The 20819-nt window shown below is 41.8% G+C and overlaps 1 protein-coding gene across 1 annotated transcript in view; it reads right to left on the reverse strand.

The window, feature by feature from the left end:
* Window positions 1-2290: 2290 nt before the first annotated feature.
* LOC124605557 (enoyl-CoA delta isomerase 1, mitochondrial-like) overlaps window positions 2291-20819 on the reverse strand; it is a 72423-nt gene continuing 53894 nt past the window's right edge. Inside the window, exons 6-7 of the mRNA XM_047137320.1 lie at window positions 13589-13770; window positions 2291-2771 (exon numbers count right to left, since the gene is read on the reverse strand). Of these exons, the coding sequence (XP_046993276.1) occupies window positions 2611-2771; window positions 13589-13770 (343 nt within the window). The 3' untranslated portion in view covers window positions 2291-2610. The remainder of the gene's footprint in view (window positions 2772-13588; window positions 13771-20819) is intronic.

Below are 20819 nucleotides of genomic sequence, written 5' to 3' on the forward strand. Positions count from 1 at the left end.
TATGTTTCATGCGCCAAGCATCCACCATGATACCACCCACTCCGAACAGGGGCTCACTCCACGGGCACCACCCAGCCACAGCAAGGACCATCTGGTACGACAGCCGTTGTTGGGAGTTCCCATGCTCCAAGAAGATAAGCAAACATTCCTTGACATACATTGGGCAGTAGTGTGATCCCTGTCAGGGTGCTCACGCATATGGGTACATGGACTGGCTACACATGCTGGTGACCTAGCAGGGTGTAAGAGGGCTACAGTGAGGAAGGGAGAGGGGAAGGAAGGGGGGAGAGGAATCCACACCGTAGATGCTAGGGAGGGAGTTCTTCCCAAATGGCTCACACTAGAAACAGGAAATTTTGAAGTGGAGGTCAAACCTCAAGTGGGGACCTAAATGCCAGAAAGGGTGAAAGAACAGGCAAAAGGAACTAAATTGCTTCCAGTTCAGGAAACTAGGTGGATAGCAACGGCGACATAATTCAGAACACAGAGAGGGGAAGGAGGTTGCAAAAGGGAAAGAACAAGGATAGAGAGGGAGGACAGGGTGAACGAAATGCAGCCAGGGAAGAAGAATTGTGTGCAATAGCTCAGGGCCCCCTGTGCACCATGCACAAACTCGCAAAAGAACCATGAGCCCCTTGTGGGGCTCTGTAATGGTGTCGGGTGTGTGCTGTTGGACTGATAAGGGACTCCTGATTCGTCAAGATATGACTGACAGATGACACATACTTAAGTATCCTGTCTGATCACCTGCATCCATTCATGTCTATTATGCATTCCGATGGACTTGAGCAATTCCAGAAGGACAATTTGGCACCTCACACGTCCCGAATTGCTACAGAGTGGCTTCAGGAACATTCTTCCTATTTTAAACAGTTCCACCGGCCACCAAAGTCCATAGAGCATTATTGAGCATATCTGGGATGCCTTACAACATGCTGTTCAGAAGAGCTCTCCACCCTCTTGTACTCTTACAGATTTGTGGACAGCCTTGCAGGATCCATGGTGTCAATTCCCTCCAACACTACTTCAGACATTAGCTGAGTTCATGCCACGTCATTTTGCTGCATGCTCGCGGAGCCCTACGTGATATTAGGCAGGTGTACCAGTTTCTTTGGCTCTTCAGTGTAAATTAACAACGTACAAAAAGGTACAGTGCTATTTACTGCAAAGGAAAAACGTTTAAGTTGCAGACAGGCACAATTAAAAGACAAACTTTTAGCCACAGCCTTCATCAGCAAAAGAGAAACACACACCATTCATACACACAAGCAAGCACACCTCATGCATACAACTGCCAACACCAGCATCTTGGGCTGCCCGAGATGCTGGGCAGTCATGTGTGCATGAGGTATTCTCGCTTGTGTGTATGAATGGTGTGTGTTTCTCTTTTGCTGATGAAGGCTGCGGCCAAAAGCTTTATGCAAGTGTCTTAATTGTGGCTGATTGCAACTTAATGTGTCTCCTTTATGGTTAGTAGCAATATATCTTTTCTGCATTGTTTGATATTCCTATATGGTGTTTCCACTGTTTGATTCTGTATATAAATTATGCACACACGAAACTCAGTAAATAGGATATATCATGCATTAGCTTCCTTCAGAAGAATAAATATTTTGTATCCTACTTATGTAGCACTTCAAGCATGTTCCAATAACATGTAAATACATGACTATGTTCACCTTTACTAACTTTAAGAGCCTTACATTATAGTAGGAGTTTGACTACCTGTTTTCATAGCAAATTTCATGCTTATTACAAATATACGTAAAATTATGACATAAAATTGACGTATTATGAGCCCACAAAACTGTACCACCACCCTTTAAACAATTCAACATACTTGCAGTTAGTTGATTACAATGAACGTGGCACAAAGATTGTGTTCTACAGTCTGCGAGTACTAGTCAGGGTATACATATGATACAGATAATGGAAAAAACTTGAAAATGTGGATTTCATTTTCCAGTGATTAATAGTCATAATCCTTTATTTTTACACCAACTACTGCAAAACTAGAGACAAGACCGGAACTGTTACCAAAGAATTCGTTTCAAGTTAAAGTTCTAAAAATGTCACTGAACATTTTCAAAAATATGTTATTTCACTGATTACCTGATACAACTACATCTGCACTATGCAAAAGGCTAAATAATTTTCTTGTCACTGAAGAAATGTACTTAGTATTTAATGTAACTGAAAAAATCTACATTAGGTTCTTCAACATTTAACTATTTTTTTCCTTTAGGTTCTATGCAATAAAGGGTCTGTGTGTATTTTCTGATTGTGCATCTTTGTTACAGCAATATCAATATTTTATTGACAACATGTATATATAGTATAAAATTACAAATGCAACAAATGTTCTAAAAATACAATAACACTTTCCAGCAGGTTTATACAATGGTATCTTCAAAATTATTTCTAAAAAAAATACAGGTGCAAGCTTTTGTGTACTCGCAAAAAGGCAAATATGTACAGGAGACCACAGCTTATAAGCTTCATGGTGTAATAATCTGCAGGTCTTCTGCTACCCTGTTTCTTTTTGACAGTGATACCTTTGCAGTTATCAAAGTCATTATTTGTAGGAAAAGTGCAAATTGCAAAGGAAGTTTACTTCTTCTTCAGTGACTCAAGATAAAGCTCGAGTCCCTTTTGCACTTTAGGATCATTTACAAATGTCAAGAACTGATTTAAGTCTGATTCTTTGTTCTTCACTAGCCAATTAATTGTTTCTGCTCTGTACTGAACCTTGGTCATACTTCGTGCCACAGCTGAAAAATGCAAAAATCAAATTACTAATAGTACAGCAAATATTCAGAATGCATCTTCATTAAAATAATATTTAATAACTTCGTTAAGTGTGAGAAGCATCAGACTACTATTAATAGCAAAATAAAACTGAAAAATCTTCAGTCAGTCATGCAACATATTTCTTTAAAAAAATAGGATTATAGCTATAAATCATACATTATAAGGTAATGGAATGATCATAATCCTCTATTAAATGTGGTTTACACTACATTTCTTTGTAAAAATATTTTTCTTTTAATTTTTCAGTTCAACTTCATGTCTACAGGAGAAACTCATTCCCTTACTTGAATTGTGAAGCGAAATGCTGGTAAATTATGTTATTCTATTTTCATGCCTTATGCATGTGTCTCCTCAACATGAATCCCCACTGTCATAAAAAATAATTATGTATTTTCAATTGGACACTCAAAATTATGATTATTTGCACCCTTGTGTGTTGAAATTGCAAACATAATTAAAATGAATACAAGAATGTATTAGTTGAAGCAATTAGTAGAAGAAAGAGCTAACACTCAATTTACCAATGGTTAATCTGATCACTGTATCTGTTGTGTTAACAAAGGCATCACATGCTGGTAACAAGCAGTTCTATATATACTATATAAATTGCTTTGTCTTATGTATTGTTATCTTATCTTTGAATTTAACGAAACACAAAACAAGCAGAATGCAAAAAACTTCTCGTGTGGGTTAGCACTTACTTCTGCTGACAGTTCAATTCAGTCTGGCTATTTTAAGTTTGAAATCATTTAAAAAGTAATGAAATTACAATTTTAAAATTGTTGAATCCATAGCAACTCTTACTTTCTTACCACTTGTTCTCTCTCTTATTTGCACTCCTCATCTGATACCAGAAATTAGGGTGATACTGGAGAACACTGTGTTCCTGCTCTACCCCTACCGACTCCTTTTGTCAGCTTGCTTGCCTGTTCATGTCCCATGTAATTATAGAAGGAAACTGTTCTGCTATGCTTTACACAGAAAGGAGAACATACTTAAAATATCAAGTCAGCATATTTTTAAAGTTATGAATATAATAGAGGGAAACATTCCACGTGGGAGAAATATATCTAAAAACAAAGATGATGTGACTTACCAAACGAAAGCGCTGGCATGTTGATAGACACACAAACACACTCAAACATACACACAAAATTAAAGCTTTCGCAACCAACGGTTGCTTCATCAGGAAAGAGGGAAGGAGAGGGAAAGATGAAAGGATGTGGGTTTTAAGGGAGAGGATAAGGAGTCATTCCAATCCCGGGGGCGGAAAGACTTACCTTAGGGGGAAGAAAGGACAGGCATACACTCGCACGCACGCACGCACACACATCCATCCGCACATACACAGACACAAGCAGACATTTCTAAAGGCAAAGAGTTTGGGCAGAGATGTCAGTCGAAGTACAGAGGCAAAGATGTTGTTGAATGACAGGTGAGGTATGAGCGGCGGCAACTTGAAATTAGTGGAGGTTGAGGCCTGGTGGGTAACGAGAAGAGAGGATGTACTGAAGGGCAAGTTCCCATCTCCGGAGTTCTGACAGGTTGGTGTTAGTGGGAAGTATCCAGATAACCCGGACGGTGTAACACTGTGCCAAAATGTGCCGGCCGTGCACCAAGGCATGTTTAGCCACAGGGTGATCCTCATTACCAACAAACACTGTCTGCCTGTGTCCATTCATGCGAATGGACAGTTTGTTGCTGGTCATTCCCACATCGAAAGTTTCGCAGTGCAGGCAGGTCAGTTGGTAAATCACGTGGCTGCTTTCACATGTGGCTCTGCCTTTGATCGTGCACACCTTCCGGGTTACAGGACTGGAGTAGGTGGTGATGGGACGGTGCATGGGACAGGTTTTACACCAGGGGCGGTTACAAGAGTAGGGGCCAGAGGATAGGGAAGGTGGTTTGGGGATTTTATAGGGGTGAACCAAGAGGTTACGAAGGTTAGGTGGACGGTGGAAAGACACTCTTGGTGGAGTGGGGAGGATTTCATGAAGGATGGATCTTATTTCAGGGCAGGATTTGAGGAAGTCGTATCCCTGCTGGAGAGCCACATTCAGAGTCTGATCCAGTCCCGGAAAGTATCCTGTCACAAGTGGGGCACTTTTGGGGTTCTTCTGTGGGAGGTTCTGGGTTTGAGGGGATGAGGAAGTGGCTCTGGTAATTTGCTTCTGTACCAGGTCGGGAGGGTAGTTGCGGAATGCGAAAGCTGTTTTCAGATTGTTGGTGTAATGGTTCAGGGATTCCGGACTGGAGCAGATTCGTTTGCCACGAAGACCTAGGCTGTAGGGAAGGGACCGTTTGATGTGGAATGGGTGGCAGCTGTCATAATGGAGGTACTGTTGCTTGTTGGTGGGTTTGATGTGGGAGCTCCCATATTTTATTTACTCAGGCTTGTCTGACATTTGGCATCACCACCAAAGGCCTCACACTTAATGTTCCTATCTCTGGCTGTAACCCTTCTTTCCATCAGTCCCTATACCAGTTCCAAACTGAACAATGCATTGCCCTCACCCACCTAATCCTTCACCTACACATCAACTCAGCCAATGAACACACCCGTCAACTCCTATCCTTAATAAAAGTCCTCAATCTTTTCTATTCCACATCCACACTGGCTGTTCAGAGCATCCTCCTACAGGCCAACTGCAAATTAGAACAGCATGCCACCCTCCACCTCAAAAAACTATCCAATCTCCTGGTTTCCCACCTCCGGAAAGGCAACTCACTCACCCTTCACAACAAACCTCAACCTCCTCTCATTGCACACAGACCCAGTCTCTCCCATCTACTCAATCTCCCACTTCCAGCTCCACTCCCTCCAAAACCTCAAAATTCTAATCAATACAATCTGGAACCACAACACCCTAATTCAGTAGTTAACCTTTCCTCCAAACCTCTCTCCCAATCCGAAACCTCTGTCCTATCCAAAGGCCTCACCTTCAGCCCTACTCCCAGATTCAACCAAACAGCCCTTGTCAAAGATTTACTGTCTTACACTCGTACTCTGTGCTGGAAATATCACTTTGCCACGAAGAAAAATGATCCTAATCCTACTCCTAATGATCCAATTCCCCAAGACACTATCCAAATTGAACCCTGCCTGGAACAGTTCTGTCCTCCGTCACAGCAGGACCCACCTCCTCTTCCTCAAAATCACCCTCTCCAAACCTTCCAGGAATTTCTCACTTCCAGCCTTGCCTCTCAATCCTTCTTAAAAAAAAACCTTAATCCTACTCCTAACATCACCACTGCTGAAGCCCAGGTTATCCGTGATCTGAAGGCTGACCGATCCATCGTCATTCTTCCGGCGGACAAGGGTTCGACGACCGTGGTACTTGATCGTCGGGAGTATATGGCTGAGGGACTGCGTCAGCTTTCAGACAACACTACATACAAAGGTTGCCAAGGTAATCCCATTCCTGATGTCCAGGCAGAGCTTCAAGGAATCCTCAGAACCTTAGGCGCCCTACAAAACCTTACACCTGACTCCATCAACCTCCTGAACCCACCGACACCCCACACCCCTACCTTCTACCTTCTTCCTCAAATTCACAAACCCAATCATCCCGGCCGCCCCATTGTAGCTGGTTACCAAGCCCCCACAGAATGTATCTCTGCCTACGTAGGTCAACACATTCAGCCCATTACATGCAGTCTCCCATCCTTCATCAAAGACACCAACCACTTTCTCGAACGCCCGGAATCCTTACCCAATCTGTTACCCCCGGAAACCATCCTTGTAACCACTGATGCCACTTCCTTATACACAAATATTCCGCACGTCCAGGGCCTCGCTGCGATGGAGCACTTCCTTTCACGCCGATCACCTGCCACCCTACCTAAAACCTTTTTCCTCATTACCTTAACCAGCTTCATCCTGACCCATAACTTCTTCACTTTCGAAGGCCAGACATACCAACAATTAAAGGGAACAGCCATGGGTACCAGGATGGCCCCTTTATACGCCAACCTATTTATGGGTCGCTTAGAGGAAGCCTTCTTGGTTACCCAGGCCTGCCAACCCAAAGTTTGGTACAGATTTATTGATGACATCTTCATGATCTGGACTTACAGTGAAGAACAACTCCAGAATTTCCTCTCCAAGCTCAACTCCTTTGGTTCCATCAGATTCACCTGGTCCTACTCCAAATCCCATGCCACTTTCCTTGACGTTGATCTCCATATGTCCAATGGCCAGCTTCACACATCTGTCCACATCAAACCCACCATCAAGCAACAGTACCTCCATTATGACAGCTGCCACCCATTCCACATCAAATGGTCCCTTCCCTACAGCCTAGGTCTTCGTGGCAAACGAATCTGCTCCAGTCCGGAATTCCTGAACCATTACACCAACAACCTGAAAACAGCTTTCGCATCCCGCAACTACCCTCCCGACCTGGAACAGAAGCAAATAACCAGAGCCACTTCCTCATCCCCTCAAACCCAGAACCTCCCACAGAATAACCACAAAAGTGCCCCACTTGTGACAGGATACTTTCCGGGACTGGATCAGACTCTGAATGTGGCTCACCAGCAGGGATACGACTTCCTCAAATCATGCCCTGAAATGAGATCCATCCTTCATGAAATCCTCCCCACCCCACCAAGAGTATTTTTCCGCCATCCACCTAACCATCGTAACCTCTTGGTTCACCCCTACAAAATCCCCAAACCACCTTCCCTACCCTCTGGCCCCTACCCTTGTAACTGCAACTGGTGTAAAACCTGTCCCATGCACCATCCCACCACCACCACCACCACCACCACCACCACCACCTACTCCAGTCCTGTAACCCGAAAGGTGTACACTATCAAAGGCAGAGCCACGTGTGAAAGCAGCCACGTGATTTACCAACTGACCTGCCTGCACTGTGAAACTTTCTATGTGGGAATGACCAGCAACAAACTGTCCATTCGCATGAATGGGCACAGGCAGACAGTGTTTGTTGGTAATGAGGATCACCCTGTGGCTGAACATGCCTTGGTGCACGGCCAGCACATCTTGGCACAGTGTTACACCGTCCGGGTTATCTGGATACTTCCCACTAACACCAACCTGTCAGAACTCCGGAGATGGGAACTTGCCCTTCAGTACATCCTCTCTTCTCGTTACCCACCAGGGCTCAATCTCCGCCAATTTCAAGTTGCCGCCGCTCATACCTCACCTGTCATTCAACAACATCTTTGCCTCTGTACTTCGACTGACATCTCTGCCCAAACTCTTTGCCTTTAGAAATGTCTGCTTGTGTCTGTGTATGTGCGGATGGATATATGCGCGCGCGCGCACATATACCTGACCTTTTTCCCCCCCTAAGGTAAGTCTTTCCGCTCGCGGGATTGGAATGACTCCTTATCCTCTCCCTTAAAACCCACATCCTTTCATCTTTCCCTCTCCTTCCCTCTTTCCTGATGAAGCAACCGTTGGTTGCGAAAGCTTGAATTTTGTGTGTGTGTTTGGGTGTGTGTCTATCAACATGCCAGCACTTTCGTTTGGTAAGTCACATCATCTTTGTTTTTAGATAGATTTTTAAAGTTAGCATTACAAATAGCCTTCAGGACACAATTAGGGCAAAAAATAACAATATTCAAAACAATTTCCTTCCTGAAATTTGCCAGTGCAAATAAATGTTAAAACTACCCACGATCATCAATTGAAATATGGTAAGGAGTCATCAACGCCCCCTCCCCCCACCCCCCAAAGAAAAAAAAAGAAAGAACAAAAACTGTCCAATAATGCAATAGGACACATTGTTTATTAAACAATGCATATGCTACAAGAAATGTCAGTCAGATATGTCAGGAACATTCATAGAGAGTAATAATCAGTTAAAAATAAATTACCTGTTGTAGAACATTTAGTTACACAACTTATCAATGTTTATATGTTATCTATAACTTACTGCATTCAGTAAGAGCAAGTGGTTGTAATATTTTAAATACAATAGCAGTGACAGTATGTCTTTCTCTAAACGGCTTGCTAGATTTACTGGTGAAGTAATGTTGTAAAGAAATGTAATTAACATGAAAGTGGCAAGCATTATAGTTGGCACTAATTGATAGCACCAGTGGCAAGAGGGAATACAGAAACGGGGTCCGAATATATCTGATGAAGTAGTGGGAAATACACTTACACTACATGATGTGCATGGTTGCAGGAGAACTATCTAGGATAAGCAGTGATGATCTTGGCCTGAGTAAATGTGGTGTGTAGAAGAATCCTTGTCAACGTGGGGCAGCATATATACACCAAACATGTTGCACAGTACAAGAATGCTGTGATAAACATCAACGTCATACATGGCTACACCAATCAGAGAAGTCAGCGATTGCAGAACACTGTCTGAATACAGGACTTCGCATGATTATGAAAAGATGGAAGTTTTATCTCTGTCGTCATATTTCTGGGATTTCAGCATTAAGGAAGCAATATATATCCATACAGCTGATAATCTCATCAACAGAGATGTGGGATTTCAACTAAGCATAGCCTGCTGAAACCCTGCATTGGCTGCTATCAATCACAACAAGACTTTTCAGTAACAGACCCATCATAACGTTGGTGTAGTACATTTTTTACTAACGACTGGCCCCACTGTTAGTAAAAATAGCATACAGTGAACGTGCAGGGGGGCCACTCTGTGTTTTTCAGCAGAGGGTATTTGAGTATGGTGCCGTCTATCTGCAAATTATTTTGTATGCATTATTTATGTGCCTGCGCATTCTTATGCGAGTGTTGTATGTACAGGGGCGTTGACATGTGGGTACCGTCAGTTGTATCCTACCACCAGCAACGTTCAATTACCTGATGATGTCTGACAGGTGCTCCGAGGAAACATTGTGGAATTTGCACATGTCATCTGGCACCAAACCTGTGTACATGATGTTATTTCAGAGAATGGAGTCAAATTTACAAAAAATTTGGCAGTATGAGCCTAGTTATCAGATGATGTTGCAGCCCACTTGGCATGGAAGCCTGTCCTAGTTTGGTTGGGAAGGGTGTTATAAAGCTGCCGTACACTCTCCTGAGGCAACCTGGCCCACAACTGTTTTAACTGGTCCTTGATGTCTTAGATACTGGTACTGAGATGGAGCTGACATCTGAGCTGGTCCTACACATGTTCTATGGGAAGATATCCATTGCAAGCAATATCTACAGGAGTAAGACAACATCACGCAGACAGTTTACAGGTACACGTACAATGTGTAGATGAAAATTGTCCTGTTGAAAAATGGCACCATGATATGGTCACATGAGAGGTAACACAAAAGGACATAGGCTGTCCATGCTGTCAGAGTTCCCCCAGTCACTGCCAGCCATTATCTGTAGTCATTCCCGATGGCTCCCTACACCAATGAGGCCAGGAATAACACTGCTATGCCTCTCCAAAACATTGGAAGGATGGGACCTCTTCTCATGTTGCCAACATACTCGCCAATGGTGGTCATCCAGGATACTGCAGACTGCTGAACACAATGGAGTGCCATTCCTCAGCAGTTGATTTTTCCCAGTTATGGCACCACTCCAAATACAGCTGTCTGTGGTGTTGTGTTAACACCATCCTATGCATGGTTGTGTTCTCTAGTGTGACTGCTGCTAGTTTCCAGCCAATGCTATGGGATGACACAGTATGCTGCAGGGAGTTAATTACTTGTTCTTGGATGGCAACTATAAATGTCAAGGGGTTACGATGTGCTTAGAGCACAACATGGTACAATATGTTGCCAAGGTTGTTTCAAGTATGCTCCAGATGCTAGGATGCCCCTACACATTCTTGATACAGTCCGAATATCTACCCATGCAATTTTCATGCTTTTGGAGCCCTGAAGAAAGACATTGGGGGCCATCGATTTTGTTCAGATGAAGATGTGCATGATTGGGTACAATCACGTTTTCCATAGGCAACTGCAAACATGAAGGCACTGACCCGCTTGCCTCACAGTGGGATAAATGTATCAGTTATGGCAATTACTTTGGAAATAATAAACAGTGTACTTACTTTTGTCCATATGTCTGATTCTCATTTTACTGCCCCTTATACATATACACTTCGTATTCTACCACTTATCAGGGTTTCTGCTCATGCCATTTGTGTATGGAGTGCAGGAAGAATGACCGCTTAACCCTCGAGTGGGCATGCCTATGTATAAACTGTACCAACCACAAAAAACATTGTTTTTCACTGTTCCATTGTTGATTTACAATTGTGGGCCCGTACCTATTCCTTCATTATTGCTTCAGCTAAACAGTGATAAGCTGTGTTGCCCTATGTCCAAGTGAGCAGCAATAACATAAAATAGACAGTGAACTAGACGAGAAAAAATTTATTGTCCTTCAAAGAAAATTCCCCAGATTCCAAGCTAATAGCTCAATCCCACAAGGAGGCACTTGTTCACCAGGTAAATAGTAATCAAATAAGCATTTAGCTGGAATCTGTTGGAAATGCATTGTTTAATGTCATCATTATTGTCGGGTAACATTTGTACGCAGCAACAGTATGATGTAATAAAAGTTTATTTTATTATCATTTAATTAAACAGTGATTTAGCTGATATTAGTTTATTTTATCATTGTTTAACTAAACTAAGGTCAAACTGTGAATTTGCTCATACATGTTTACCTTCGTAACAGACACCTATTCTTTACACATGTACAAAGTATGCCGCATGCTTGTTTTATGAAAATCGGAGTGTTGGCTCGAGTGTTAACTGTCTCGTCTTGTCTTTTCTTTACGGTCCCTATTGGACAATACATACGGTGGTGTAGTATATTCCTAGATTCCTTACTTTTACACTGTTTCTTGAAATTTTTACAGTAGGCTTTCGTGGGATAGTTGCACCTGCCAATTCAGCTTTTTCAACGTCTCTCTGATGCTCTCCAACGGGTCAAACAAACCTGTGACTATACCTCTGCTCTTCTTTGTAAACTTTCAATAGCCCTGGTCCCACATACTTGAGCAATATTCTGGGATGTGTTACACAAGTGTTTTGAATGTAATCCACAATGCAGATGGATTGAATTTTCCCAGTATCTTGCACATGAATCAAAGTCTGTCCCTTTGCTTTACCTATGACTCAACTTATTTGATCATTCTATTTCATGTCCGACACCTGTGTATTTTTGCAAGTTGACTGATTCCAACTGTGCTCCTTGATACTTTAGTCATAAGACACTATGTCCCCCACCCCCTTCTTCTTCTTCTTCTTCTTCTTCTTCTTCTTCTTCTTCGAAGTGCAAAATTTTACATTTCTAAATATTTAAACTGGATTGCCAAACTTTGCACCACTTTGAAATATTACGAAGTTACAACTAAATATTTGGACAGCTTTTTTATCTCTCAGAGCATATTATACATGATTGCATCATCTGTGAAACATCTGAGGATACTGTTAATATTGTCTAGCAGATTGTTAATATACTACATGAATAGTGAGGGGCCCAACACACTTCTCTGGGACATGCCTCACACTACTTCTACATCTGTTGATGACACTCTATTCAAGATGACATGCTGGATCTTCCCCTTCACGAAATTCTCAATCCAATCATAATTTATTCGATACCTCACATTACTGTAGTTTCATTAATAAATGCCTTTGTGGTACTGAGTTAAATGCTTTTTGGAATTCAACAAATAACTTGGTCTGTGGCTTCCAGGATGAGAAGTGAAAAAAAGTGCAAGCTTCATTTCAAATTACTAATGTTTTCAGAATTCATGCAGGTTGGCACAGAAGACGTAATTCTGTTTGACGTGTTTCATTACACATAACAAATATAAAGTAGTAATAGATAGTACGAGGGCTACCCAGAAAGTAACAAATGTTTTTAAATAAAAATAATTAATAATATGGAAAAAAATTGTTATATGCATTTTAAAGGTACACTTTTAATCTATTTTTCCAAATAACTCCTTTTCAAAGTGAGGCAATCAATACATCATTGCACAAATTTTTCAATACCATCTCTGTAGAAATCTGCCAGCAGTGATTGCAATCACTGGTTTATAATGATACACAGTGCGATGTCAGTATCAAAGCATTGTTGAGTGAGACATGTCTTCAGTGCTGGGAAGAGGTGATAGTCACTCAGTGCCAAATCTGGACTGATGGTGGATGATCAAATATCTCCCATCCAATACCCTGTAGGAGCTCTCAGATATGATTGGCTCTGTGTGGAAGTGCATTGTCGTGAAAAAATAAAACTTTTGCACTATGTTTTCCCTGGTATTTGTTTAGCATTGGCCATCTTAACTTTTTCAGTGTTTGACAATACCTCTCCAAGCTAACTGTTGAGTCACGTTCAAGGAAATAAATGAGAATAACTCCTTTTGAGTCCCAAAACACAGCTGCCACAATCTTTCTTCAGACAGCATTTGCAAACACTTTCTTGGTTTCTTGGGAGAATTTGTATGTCCTCATTCCATTGACTGTGTTTTTGTTTCACACTTGACATGCTTTTCCAAGTCAGACCCCTACTCACGATACTATCGATAACTTTGTTACCATTTTTCTTGTAATCTTCAAGGAAGATCAGTGCTGCAGCCAATTTCTGTTTTTTGTAAGTCTTTTCTTTTCTGGATAGTTCTCATATTAAACAATATGAACAAAATGTTGTATTAGAGAAGTACTGGCATCTTGCAACACTCCAAGATATGCTACACAACAAACAATAAATGTAAGACAAGTAAAAAGTGATAATGAGTCCCAAATGCAAAATTTTTATTTCAGTAAACTTTTTGATGTATCACTATCGCATTTTCAATGAACTACTTACGTGAAATTTTGGCAAATTGTCCTATAAATTTTTCTGCTTTTCCAATGGCATCTTTAGCATCTGAGGCGACTTCATCTATAAGACCAATCTTTAATGCCTCTTCTGTGGTGAACATTTTTCCCAGAGTCAAAGCCATTTCTGCATCACGATGTTTAACAACATTTCTAAATGATAACTGAAACCTTTAAAATTGATGTGCAGTGTGAGCCACTATGTCATAAAAATTGGTAGAAATTATAACAGTGGTCTTAACTATAAGCAAATTCTCATTTAGAAGTTAAAAAAAACAATTAACCATTTAATTTTCCAATTTACGATTGAAATTTTCTTTCTTAATTTCTTTAGAAGGGGAAGAAGGGTAAACAGATTGTGCCAGGGGAGGAGGGAGAAGTAAATAAGCAGAAGCAAGGAATGAGAGCAGGAGGAAGAAGCAAACAGGAGCAACGAATGTGATGAGCTGGATTTACAACAGCCAACAGCTGAGTTAATAGTGCTCAAAATTTTTAATTCTCAGCAGTTTTGGTTATAACAGGTGGAAAGGTAGTAGCAATAGCATAGTAAATGGCATCCAGTACACACAGCATACACAAATTTGTTTTTTGAATGTATAGGTAACAAAAGTATTTCAATCTCTTTAATATATATTACAAGAAATAGTGAAAGAATAAAGTAAGGGTCAGTTTTGCGTATCTAATTGTTAACAAATAAGTAGATGACCCATCCTCTGTGGTTAGTTACTTACATGCTCCATAGATCATTTGAATGATTCTTTTATTGAAATGTGGAAAGAGTCAGTTTACAGTATGTGTGAACATAATTAGTATTAACATTAATGAACAAATTTTTAAGCCTTGCTCATGCAACTACACTTAAAAAATTCTTACAGGCCACCAATTTTTAAGCAGAAATTCATCCATGGAAAAGTAGTTGGCAAGGAAAAATGATTTTAAGTTACATTTAAAAGTGGTTTTTCTACTTTCAGACATTTATTAGGCAACTGATGGATCACAGTAAAATCAATTTGGGTACAAGTTTATGGAAAGAAAGACACAAGGAATGTTAAAGTCAAACACTGCATCAACAACAGTCATTAGAGACATGTTATATGTAAAGCGCATTCATATCTTTGTTCAAGGAATCATCCTGGCATGAGCCTGAAATGGATTAAGGAATCCACAACCACCTGCAAAGGATAGATTATTACTCAACTGGCGACTGATGGCCTCAGAAGTTAAGTCGCATAGTGCTCAGAGCCATTTGAACTACTCAATACATAGCACTGGAGGACTTGAGCTGTAGATAGGCACAATGAAAAGAATACAGTATATGTCCAGCTTTATAACTATGTCCTCCATCGGAATTAAAAAACACTTACACTTTCATAATTGTTTCACAAATAAAACTGTCTTTTTTTGCTGTGACTAATATATTTTTCCCAGATGCGTTTTGCCTTTTTCTTACTCTAAGGCAGATATAGTTTTGTTATTTTTACATTATCAAACAGTTCACATCACATTTTTCATGTAAATAATTAATTACTTAAAGTTTGTTGCCACATATTTACATAAAAATGTGATGTTAACTGTGAGGACGCCTTAGAGTAAGAAAATGGCGAAATGTGCCTGGGAAAAATATATTACAGTTGCGGCAAACTAGAAAGGTGGTTTTATTTACAAAACAAATATTTCTGTGCTTGCTGTGGAGGATGGCCATGCAAACAAACTTATACTTTCACACACTGTCATCTGTGAGTATAAGGTCTTAACTCCCGGAGATGACAGTGGCCATGTGTATGTGTATGTGACTTGTGTGAGTGTGTAGGAGTGTTCTCATTATTATGAAGGATGTGGTCTGAAAACTTATCATTTCTAGCATTCTTTTCATTATGCCTGTCTGCAACTCAGTGTGTTCAAGTTACTGTATTCTTTCCTGGACTTTCCACTGTATGAGTTTTAAGGAAAACACAATTAAATTTATGTGTAAAACTACCTACTGTATGCACGAGAAGCACAATTGTTAAGTATGTCAGCTGCAGTATGTTTGATAAATTACTTATGATAGACTGTACTTTGTTCTCAGCTATAAAAGTGTGGCAAAAGATTTTGTAAATCTTTTATGTTGCTACATGTCTTTGAGTAATGAATACTGCTGATATGGTGACTGTCTAATGTGAAAAGGAAGCAGTATGTGAACTCTGTTCGTCGTCATAGACGCTGATTATTGCCAGTGACTGTACCTAAAGAAAATACTCAAGTGCTACACAGACTTCTGCTCCACCAATGCACCCACTAGTCTTCTTCCCCTTCTCTACTTCTCTCCTTCCACCATCCTTCCCTCAAGCCTCCTAACTGCAAACATACCCATTATGTCCCCTGTATACTCCCACAAGCAGCACTACACCTTCCCCCATCCCTACCCTGCTATTCCCCCCACTCCCCAATCCCGTCTTCACCTTACAACCCCCCCCCCCTCCCCCCTCCCCTGCACCCCAACCACAGATTGCTTCTCCCATTGGGCCCAGATGTTGTATGCAGTCCGGCCTCAGTGGCCAGAGATAGTGACCATTCATGTGTGCGAGTTGTGCTTTGTGTGTGTGTGTGTGTGTGTGTGTGTGTGTGTGTGTGTGTGTGTGTGTTTGTTTGTTTTCTACTTTAGGAGAAGGCCTTTTGGCCAAAAGCCCAAGTGTGTAGCAGTCTTTTGTTGTGGCTGCCTGACTCGATGTCTCCTCTATACAGCAAGAAGCAATCTATCCTTTTCTAATATTGTCACTATCTTTATTTAATTAATTCATCAGGTTGTGTGTCATCACGTGAGCCAAAGTTAATTTATCATGGACCAAGTCCCTAAAAAAAAAATTCCACGCACATTTACCCAACTTCTCTCAGTCTGTGTAACTTGGCAGATGTCAACAGCAGCGGTAGTAGAGGTAATTGCAATATCAAAACTGTGAGTATGGACTGGCACTCAAACCCAGATCCTTGTCTTTCACAAACAGCCATTTATGCACAAGACGTCCTCTAAATTCCAATTCAGCCAGTATATTTTCCTACTTTCCAAGATTCACCAAAGTTCTCCTGCATACATTGTAATATTAGCATTACTGGAAATAATAATAATAATTTCATGTGGCATTACAGGGTGATTTAAGTCTATCCACTGGTGTGCCATTTCAGTAACTCGTGTGTCACCTTCCTGTAAAACAGGATACAACTAAGAAATGGCCTAGTTACAGCCCAGGTGATTTTTTTTCCCTGATAACTTCATTCCTTCTGCCATCAAATAAACAATTTACTGAAACCTACTTTGTTAGGCTGGTACAAGAACCCAAAACTTTGCCTTTCAGGGCAGTGCTTTTACTGACAGCTCTTCTTACATATTCATATGGGAATATGGCTATATGCTGAGCATTTACAAGTGTGTGTGTTTTTTTTATTTCTGTTTTTTAAATACAGATGTGAATTAGTAATTCCAACACAATAGGTGGCAGCACTGTGCATCCCTTTTGTGGCAAAGACAATTTTAATGTGGAATAACTAATGTCATTTTTCCTTCTGCTATTGTAATTATCTACAGCATAGTTCTTTTTGAAATACAGTGGATTATTTACAACCAAATTCATTGGGAAATAAATATACTTTGAGGCATAAGTCAAAAGGCCTACCTAGACAGATGTCTACAAAATGATCATTGGTAAGCACCACATTTATTCTTACAGCTTGTTTTGCAGTAAAGAGCACTTTCTTTAGAACATCATTCAATTAAAATACACAAATATGTCAATTTATTGCTTTCTCTCTACACAAGATTTGCAATTACTGGAAGTGAAAATGTAGCTGAACCAAGTTGCTTCGGGAGTCCCAAAAAGGCATTTTTGCTAGTTTAAATTCTCATCAATATGGAACCTAAAATTTTTGAAGTTACCACCCTGTTTAATACCCCCTCACCACGTGTTACACCTATCATTGGTGTAATACTGTACCCCTGTACTGAAAAGCTTAATATGTTGCATCTTTTTGAAATTTAAAGAAAGAGCATTTGCTGAAAACCACTCAATAATACTTTTAAAAACATGATTTGCCATTTCTTCTGTTGCTATATGTATGGTTTGATCGATTACAAAACTAGCACCATCTGTGAAAACAACAAGTTCTGCTTTAGGTAGAAAGCTCATTTATATATATATATATATATATATATATATATATATAATGGAAGGAAACATTCCACGTGGGAAAAATATATCTAAAAACAAAGATGATGAGACTTACCAAACAAAAACGCTGGCAGGTTGATATACACACAAACAAACACACAAAATTCAAGCTTTCGCAACAAACGGTTGCTTCGTCAGGAAAGAGGGAAGGAGAGGGAAAGACGAAAGGATGTGGGTTTTAGGGAGAGGGTAAGGAGTCATTCCAATCCCCGGAGCGGAAAGACTTACCTTAGGGAGAAAAAAGGACGGGTATACACTCACGCACACACACACACACACACACACACACACACACACACACACACACACATCCATCCACACATATACAGACACAAGCAGACATATTTAAAGACAAAGAGTTTGGGCAGAGATGTCAGTCGAGGCGGAAGTGCAGAGGCAAAGATGTTGTTGAATGACAGGTGAGGTATGAGTGGCGGCAACTTGAAATTAGCGGAGATTGAGGCCTGGTGGGTAATGGGAAGAGAGGATATATTGAAGAGCAAGTTCCCATCTCCGGAGTTTGGATAGGTTGGTGTTGGTGGGAAGTATCCAGATAACCCGGACGGTGTAACACTGTGCCAAGATGTGCTGGCCGTGCACCAAGGCATGTTTAGCCACAGGGTGATCCTCATTACCAACAAACACTGTCTGCCTGTGTCCATTCATGCGAATGGACAGTTTGTTGCTAGTCATTCCCACATAGAATGCATCACAGTGTAGGCAGGTCAGTTGGTAAATCACGTGGGTGCTATCACACGTGGCTCTGCCTTTGATCGTGTACACCTTCCGGGTTACAGGACTGGAGTAGGTGGTGGTGGGAGGGTGCATGGGACAGGTTTTACATCGGGGGCGGTTACAAGGATAGGAGCCAAAGGGTAGGGAAGGTGGTTTGGGGATATCATAGGGATGAACTAACAGGTTCCGAAGGTTAGGTGGACGGCGGAAAGACACTCTTGGTGGAGTGGGGAGGATTTCATGAAGGATGGATCTTATTTCAGGGCAGGATTTGAGGAAGTCGTTTCCCTGCTGGAGAGCCATATTCAGAGTCTGGTCCAGTCCCGGAAAGTATCCTGTCACAAGTGGGGCACTTTTGTGGTTCTTCTGTGGGAGGTTTTGGGTTTGAGGGGATGAGGAAGTGGCTCTGGTTATTTGCTTCTGTACCAGGTCGGGAGGGTAGTTGCGGGATGCGAAAGCTGTTGTCAGGTTGTTGGTGTAATGGTTCAGGGATTCCGGACTGGAGCAGATTCGTTTGCCATGAAGACCTAGGCTGTAGGGAAGGGACCGTTTGATGTGGAATGGGTGGCAGCTGTCATAATGCAGGTACTGTTGCTTGTTGGTGGGTATGATGTGGACGGACGTGTGAAGCTGGCCATTGGACAGATGGAGGTCAACGTCAAGGGAAGTGGCGTGGGATTTGGAGTAGGACCAGGTGAATCTGATGGAACCAAAGGAGTTGAGGTTGGAGAGGAAATTCTGGAGTTCTTCTTCACTGTGAGTCCAGATCATGAAGATGTCATCAATAAATCTGTACCAAACTTTGGGTTGGCAGGCCTGGGTAACCAAGAAGGCTTCCCTAGGCGACCCATGAATAGGTTGGCGTACGAGGGGGCCATCCTGGTACCCATGGCTGTTCCCTTTAATTGTTGGTATGTCTGGCCTTCAAAAGTGAAGAAGTTGTGGGTCAGGATGAAGCTGGCTAAGGTAATGAGGAAAGAGGTTTTAGGTAGGGTGGCAGGTGATCGGCGTGAAAGGAAATGCTCCATCGCAGCGAGGCCATTGACGTGCGGAATATTTGTGTGTAAGGAAGTGGCATCAATGGTTACAAGCATGGTTTCCGGGAGTAACAGATTGGGTAAGGATTCCAGGCGTTCGAGAAAGTGGTTGGTGTCTTTGATGAAGGATGGGAGACTGCATGTAATGGGTTGAATGTGTTGACCTACGTAGGCAGAGATACGTTCTGTGGGGGCATGGTAACCAGCTACAATGGGGTGGCTGGGATGATTGGGTTTGTGAATTTTAGGAAGAAGGTAGAAGGTAGGGGTGCGGGGTGTCGGTGGGGTCAGGAGGTTGATTGAGTCAGGTGAAAGGTTTTGCAGGGGGCCTAAGGTTCTGAGGATTCATTGAAGCTCCGCCTGGATATCGGGAATGGGATTACCTTGGCAGACTTTGTATGTGGTGTTGTGTGAAAGCTGACGCAGTCCCTCAGCCACATACTCCCGACGATCAAGTACCACGGTCGTCGAACCCTTGTCCGCCGGAAGAATGACGATGGATCGGTCAGCCTTCAGATCACGGATAGCCTGGGCTTCAGCAGTGGTGATGTTGGGAGTAGGATTAAGGTTTTTTAAGAAGGATTGAGATGCAAGGCTGGAAGTGAGAAATTCCTGGAAGGTTTGGAGAGGGTGATTTTGAGGAAGAGGAGGTGGGTCCCGCTGCGACGGAGGACGGAACTGTTCCAGGCAGGGTTCAATTTGGATAGTGTCCTGGGGAGTTGGATCATTGGGAGTAGGATTAGGATCATTTTTCTTCGTGGCAAAGTGTTATTTCCAGCAGAGAGTAAGAGAGTAGGACAGTAAATCTTTGACGAGGGCTGTTTGGTTGAATCTGGGAGTGGGGCTGAAGGTGAGGCCTTTGGATAGGACAGAGGTTTCGGATTGGGAGAGAGGTTTGGAGGAAAGGTTAACTACTGAATTAGGTTGTTGTGGTTCCATATTGTGTTGATTGGAATTTTGAGGTTTTGGAGGGAGTGGAGCTGGAAGTGGGAGATTGAGTAGATGGGAGAGACTGGGTTTGTGTGCAATGAGAGGAGGTTGAGGTTTGCTGGAAAGGTTGTGAAGGGTGAGTGAGTTGCCTTTCCGGAGGTGGGAAACCAGGAGATTGGATAGTTTTTTGAGGTGGAGGGTGGCATGCTGTTCTTATTTGTGGTTGGCCTGTAGGAGGATGCTCTGAACAGCTGGTGTGGATGTGGGAGAGGAAAGATTAAGGACTTTTATTAAGGATAGGCGTTGACGGGTGTGT

Source organism: Schistocerca americana, chromosome 3 (genome assembly GCF_021461395.2).
Source record: "Schistocerca americana isolate TAMUIC-IGC-003095 chromosome 3, iqSchAmer2.1, whole genome shotgun sequence".
NCBI classification, from domain to species: Eukaryota; Metazoa; Arthropoda; class Insecta; order Orthoptera; family Acrididae; genus Schistocerca; species Schistocerca americana.